The 6000-nt window shown below is 49.6% G+C and overlaps 2 protein-coding genes across 2 annotated transcripts; both read left to right on the forward strand.

The window, feature by feature from the left end:
* Positions 1 to 267: 267 nt before the first annotated feature.
* J7337_009792 (uncharacterized protein) lies at positions 268 to 1379 on the forward strand (the record flags this gene model as incomplete). Its single annotated transcript, XM_044827387.1, has 2 exons — positions 268 to 852; positions 975 to 1379. 2 exons carry the CDS (start codon positions 268 to 270, stop codon positions 1377 to 1379), a joined length of 990 nt encoding a protein of 329 aa, XP_044677981.1.
* Positions 1380 to 3200: 1821 nt separating this feature from the next.
* On the forward strand, positions 3201 to 4049 carry J7337_009793 (uncharacterized protein; the record flags this gene model as incomplete). Its single annotated transcript, XM_044827388.1, has 1 exon — positions 3201 to 4049. One exon carries the CDS (start codon positions 3201 to 3203, stop codon positions 4047 to 4049), a length of 849 nt encoding a protein of 282 aa, XP_044677982.1.
* Positions 4050 to 6000: the final 1951 nt, after the last annotated feature.

Below are 6000 nucleotides of genomic sequence, written 5' to 3' on the forward strand. Positions count from 1 at the left end.
TGTTGAAATGAACATGAGACCTTACCTTATATAATTATGTATGTCTTACCCTAGAGCTCGGGAGCTACATGGAAGTTCCTGCTCTTGTCTTAAACTAAGGTACCTAAAGGTAGGTTGACTGAACAATTCTGTCTATGGGAAGCAGCGTCCTAAAAGATGTTGGAAATGAACACATACACAAACGATTACGATGTTGTTTATTCATGTTCCTGCTACCATACGTATGGCGCTTCATTGTGAGAGCCCAGAGTGAAATCGCCCTACAAGATGCTCCGACTTCAACCTACGACGATCAAGATAGCCACACGCGATATTAGCGACGCCGAGCGCCGAAGCCGCTACAGGAAGCACCTACTAAGTCGCCAGAAGGCCGATAAAAAACGCGATGATCTCATCCAGCATGATCGAGAGGCTACGCTTGAAGATGCCCTCAACACCAAGATCGTAACACCAACCACTGACTCTAGCATCGTACAAGACACGCCAGGCTCAAATGGTAGAAACGAGTCGGACGGTGAAGAGGGAATAGGATCATCAGTCCCTCTACTAGACTACGGTACCATCAGTTCCGACGAGACCAGATTCGTGGACGTTGATCACGGCATCAACCGCCTGCATCGACAACCAGACCAACATCGACTTCCTTTCCGCCCGCGGCAAAGCTTGGGTAAGCCAACAGACCAGCAATGGGGACATATGATGGAAACTGAGGCAGGCACTGACAAGTTTGAAGGTGACCATGAGGATGCGGATACCGTGCCGGTCCACACGCAACCCCACGATAATGGTAGCGATGGCTCCGTGACGGATGAGGACGAACGCGATGCGATAGAGCAACTTTTGGCAGCAACTGTGAGGGACACTTCCCCAACCGAACTCCTGTCCCTGTCATTATTATCGGGATATGTATCCATGAAATGCATCGATTGCGGCGAAAATGAAAGATAAGCCCGAATAGGCTAATGGGTATTTAGGTGGACGGATTAACGTATGAAACAGAAGAAGTCAACGACGACCTCTCGCAGAGCTCGGGAGAACTTATGGACCCCCCCGAAGATGCTGGTGAGCTTTCAATCCCACCGACTGGCGAAGGGTTGGAGCCTACGACACCCCGAAGACAGTTTCCTGTGTATAGTGACCGGCTGCCCGTTGAAGAACAACCCCAAACCCCAAGACAGCTTCCCGAAGCTCGCCATCAGAGCAGGTTTGATGGAGCTTACACGGCGCCAGTTCGAGGACGACGGGTGAGAGTCGAAATTGACGACCCTCCGGTGACAGCAAGGAGAAGGCGTGCTGGACGCAATACTAGCCCGGTAGGGTTGAGAACACCAGGGTTTCAGGGTTTGTACGGAGGTAGTGAGAATGCCGACGATGTGTGATATGATTTGCCGACCGACATCCGTGGTGATGTCAGGTGGTCCATCATCATCGGCAAATGCAAGGAGTACGAGGATCAGTTTTGCTAATACAAGATAAACGGAGCATAATATTACGGTGGACTGTTGGTTTTGCTGATCAAGCAGGGCGTTGACTGAAGTTATTGTCTAGACACCTTCCTTGCCTTAGCATAGGTACGTTAGTTTGTTACTGAATCAGGATAATGAACTGATCAGTTCGTTACCAAGACGATGCCAATTAAAGGAGCATTCCTCCTTGGGTCTTGCGTCTCCATAAGTGAGTGAGTGATGGAAGGTCGGTGATAGTTCCTTTTGGGACAACGGGCGCGGACATTGATCCGTCCTTACAAAGTCGAGCAGGTTCGAATTTTCAGTTGGTCCGGCTCCAGATCCAGCCATTCGCGGCAACGAAAATTCCAGGCTGGATATGCCTGGCTTGGCTGTGGCCACCTCAGGCACCAACCAGGAGAGGCAGAAAGGTATGTATGTACTCCGTACTGGGACTGGACACCGGGAGTTCTATTTGATCCACTCATTCCACTTCGGTCTCTCCCTGGGTACGCAAGATGAGGTACGTACCGTGGAAACGGGCTCGGAACTACAAACTTCCAATGCCTATGATCTATTGGGAGAGAAGATCAGTGCAGAAACAAAAACTGACTCGGACTGGGCGGAAGCCCGGGTGGATCACTTTGGCGTCCCATCGGAAAAAGATTGGTCAATGTCTAGCTGCGGATCAGAAGCAAAAAAAAACTTGGCTGAAAATGAAATGGGGGCTCGGCTCTGAGGTCTGATTGCTGGGCGAGTGCGCAGAGTGGCACGGGGCAACTAAGGTAGGTACGTAGAGTCAAGTCAAAACGTTGTCCATCCAACCAGGTAAAGGCTCAAGACATGCTAAAGACCCGGCAGCGAGACCCCTAACAATTTCGCAACCCAGAAGGGGTCAAGCGCGAGTTAGAGCTGACCATTAGACAGTACGTACCTGACGCTGCGAAGTGCCTTAGCTTCGAGCTAGACCACTTTTAGGGCCGGGAGGTTTGCGATAAGCTGATGGCGTGCATACCGTATGCGTACTGTCATGCACGGACCCCAGCTGCAGCTTGCCGAATCTGATACAAGTTGCTGATGCCGCTCCCGGGCTGTTTCGGACGCACGGGTATCTTCTCAGAGTACCTGTACGCGGCGTTCGCCGCTCGCGAGACCAATGCACAGTGTCAACTCCAGTAGCTGTTAGAGATCGGAGTGAGGCTGCATGGGTTGGGTGGGTGCGTTAAAGAGCAAGAGAGCACCTCAACCTGGGGTAAAGAGCCACTCACACTTCACGCCCCTTCTTCGTTTCTATTGTACAGGTTCTTTCCATTTTAGCAGTCCTCCCCTCGCATTCTTTTGCAGCTTTTAATCCTCCGTCTTCCTCCCATCGGTTTCCTCCTCTTCTTTCTCTCTTCTCTTCACACACTCCATCCATTTTAGGACACAGAAACTGAAAAGTCATTACCATCACGACTTGTCTTAAAAACTGCCTTACATCTACTTACTACCTACCTCATTATATCCAACCTCTCGTCTTCACCTTCGCGTATCTTGCCCTCGTGCCTCGTCCTGGCCGCATCCATCGCGTTCTTCTACTGCTTCTCTCCATCTCGCCGACGTCCTCCTCACCTCTTCTCTTGAGCGAACTCATCATCACCGCGTGTCCGGGAGACTATACGCTATAGATGGTTTGTGACAACACTGACTACTAACCTTGCAAACATTCCCAGTTTCCCATCACAGATCAGAACAGAACAGAAAACGCTTTTCAAAATGTCGTACTTCAGCTCTCAGTTCTCTTCCTCTCCCGTTCTTACCATGTCTCCCCAACATGCCCACCAGTCTATGGGTATGGCAAGCTTCGGACACCACACACCACCCAGATTTGCACCTATGCCAAGCCAGTTTGCTGCTCAGCCTGTTCGACCTTCCGCAGCTGGTAGAAAGCGTTCCCGGGACGAGGCCTCTGAAAACCTTGAGCCTGACATGAAGTCCCTGCCCGTTGAAGAGCCTGAAGAGGAATGGATCTACGGCCCTGGCATGATCCTCATCAAGAAGAGCACTCGCTACGTCACAGACGCCAGCAGTCAATCCGGCACCTGGGTTGAGGAGAAGAAGGCTGCTGAAGAGGCCGCCATCAAGGAGGCGCGCTCTTTGATCAGAAACCCCAAGCTGCAGCGCGTGTCGCCCACTTTATCCATCGCACCTGCAGCCAGCACTTCTCCCCTCCAGTCTGAAGTCAAGCCTGCTATTGAGGGTCCCATTGTCGATAACTTCACTCTGCACCTCGGCATTGGCTGGCGAAGAATCAGTGAAGAAGAGCACATCCAAGCCGCTGCTCGTGGTTGGGCTCGGTATATCGAGAACCATTTCCCTGTCTCCAATGCTCGAATCCTTCTTGAGAGCAACGGTCTTCAGTCGTATCTTGTGGAGACCAACGAGGGCTTCTTTCTATTTGCCGAGAACCTTCGACAAGGCCAACTTGTCAGCCAGAATGCCGAGGGCGCACTCCGAAATCTTCAATGCTCTCCTCCTATCTTTGACGGAATGGAGGTCCTTTCAGCAGCCGAATCACCGCGACCAACCAACGCCGTCCCTGATATGGACATGAGAATGGACTAGAGAACTCTCGTCCGGAAACATTTCAAAGCTTCTTCTTTATGCATCTTGTACTTGCTATTTACGGAGTTACGTGATTGCCATGCCTATGGACTGGGAATGGGAATGGGACAGGAGCCTTGGGATGGACGGGAAAGCAAGGCTACCGGGAGCGAATGCCATAGACCGGATAGTCATGGCTTGATATCATTTGATTGCAATTTACACCATCGAACGACAACTTGCTTGGTCTTGAAAAGTGCATCTATTGTGAATTGTGTTAGTGTTTGAACATTTTTCTGTAGCTTTGTGCAAATTGTGCAGTTGTGTTTGTGGCGCAGTCGGAGAAAAACTCCTGCTAATAGATGCGCGTTTTGTTCAGGGCGTAATTTTCGCGAGCAAGACAATAATTACGACGCGACACCCTTGGCCTGGCTGCGGGCTCGGGCTCGGGCTATCGCAAGGAACCTTAGCGTGCGGGTACACGTGCAGTGAGTAAGGTAAGTAAGCATCATGGGCGTCAGGATTGGAAAGGGCCGGTTTGAAGCCAAGAAAGAATCCAATTAAAGGAGGATGGGTTTTGGGTCTCCTCGTATAGTACGTACGATGCGGGTACATGGCATTGTGCCTGAGATGCTGGAAGCGAAGCACCGGCCGCTAATGCAACACAAACAAGTGCTGTACTCATCCAACAAATGATGGCTAACTAATGCAGTCCATGAAGTGGCTTGAATAGGTAGTCAAGTCACTTGATGAACTGCAATAGAGCCAATGCCTTGCCTTGGACCTACAGCTCTTCTCATGCGGCTCAGGCTAATTCAGTGGTTATTTATTTATACATGAAAAGTAACAATGTTGCTCTATAATTTAGTACGTGGCGTATCGTATGCATTGACTTTCACGGCAGCCAACACTTGAGATTTCAATGAGAACACGATAGTTGGTGCAATTTTCATGATAGATTAGCAAGTAATTAGACTATGCAGCTGCATGCACCGCATTTCGATCAATAAACAATAACTGAAATAGATTGAAGCATGGCCAATCTTCTCCTAGAAATGTTCTGATACCAACAGTACAAGCAAGCATGACGCTGTCGTGTGCGAATCTACACTACCTATGGTGTAGATATTAAATAAATGCAGAGTAACCGTCTGTAGATGGCTCTTGATAAACTTTTCTGCACGGTATCTTTTGACTTTTCCTGAAATCAATCATTTGAATTGCCTAGGTACCTAACTTTTGTTACTGAGTCGGAGCGGGGGCTTGACTCCCTCCGCTGTCTCTTGAACTGGTCTTCCCAGCATGAGACACCATCCAGAAGGACAGACGAATCATACTGTTGAGCTTGGTACCCTATTATATATCTATCCATTTCACTGCTGCCTTTTCCCTCTCTTCATATCGACTAAATGGAAGCCTACCTTGGCTTGCTTTGCTTTGCCTTGCCTTGACTGTTACTGGCTCTGCCTTTGGCTCAGGCTCAGGCTCAGGGGAAGCATGTCCCCAACCTCCTCCGTTGAGCTTGGCTGAGGTATCTGCATCTAGAGTCCAGATAAGGCCAAGGTACTTGAGTACCTTGTCGTCGCAGGGACACCCGTGTTATCTCAGGTATTTTAGTCTTCTCAACTATCATCTAGGTAGCTCAAATACACCAATTGTCGGGTTACACCAACTCTCGGAACCTTTGGACAGCCCATCCGTCATCCAGTTACGTACGTCTCGACTTCAACAACATCATCCATCATTCCCAGTGGGCGTTGCATCCCCAATAAAGTTTATTCCCTCTTCTTGTCGGCAGATTCAGATCAAAGCATTACAACCGTCGTATCTCTTTTCTCTTTGGCGGCTGTAGCAGGTCCCAAACTGAGAACAGCTCCGTCTAACTAATTGATTGATTGATCATTATCCACCGCATCCATCAACCACATCACATCACATCGCATTGCAGCGCATCGTATCGCAGTCACCAACC

This window comes from Fusarium musae, chromosome 7 (genome assembly GCF_019915245.1).
Source record: "Fusarium musae strain F31 chromosome 7, whole genome shotgun sequence".
NCBI lineage: Eukaryota > Fungi > Ascomycota > Sordariomycetes > Hypocreales > Nectriaceae > Fusarium > Fusarium musae.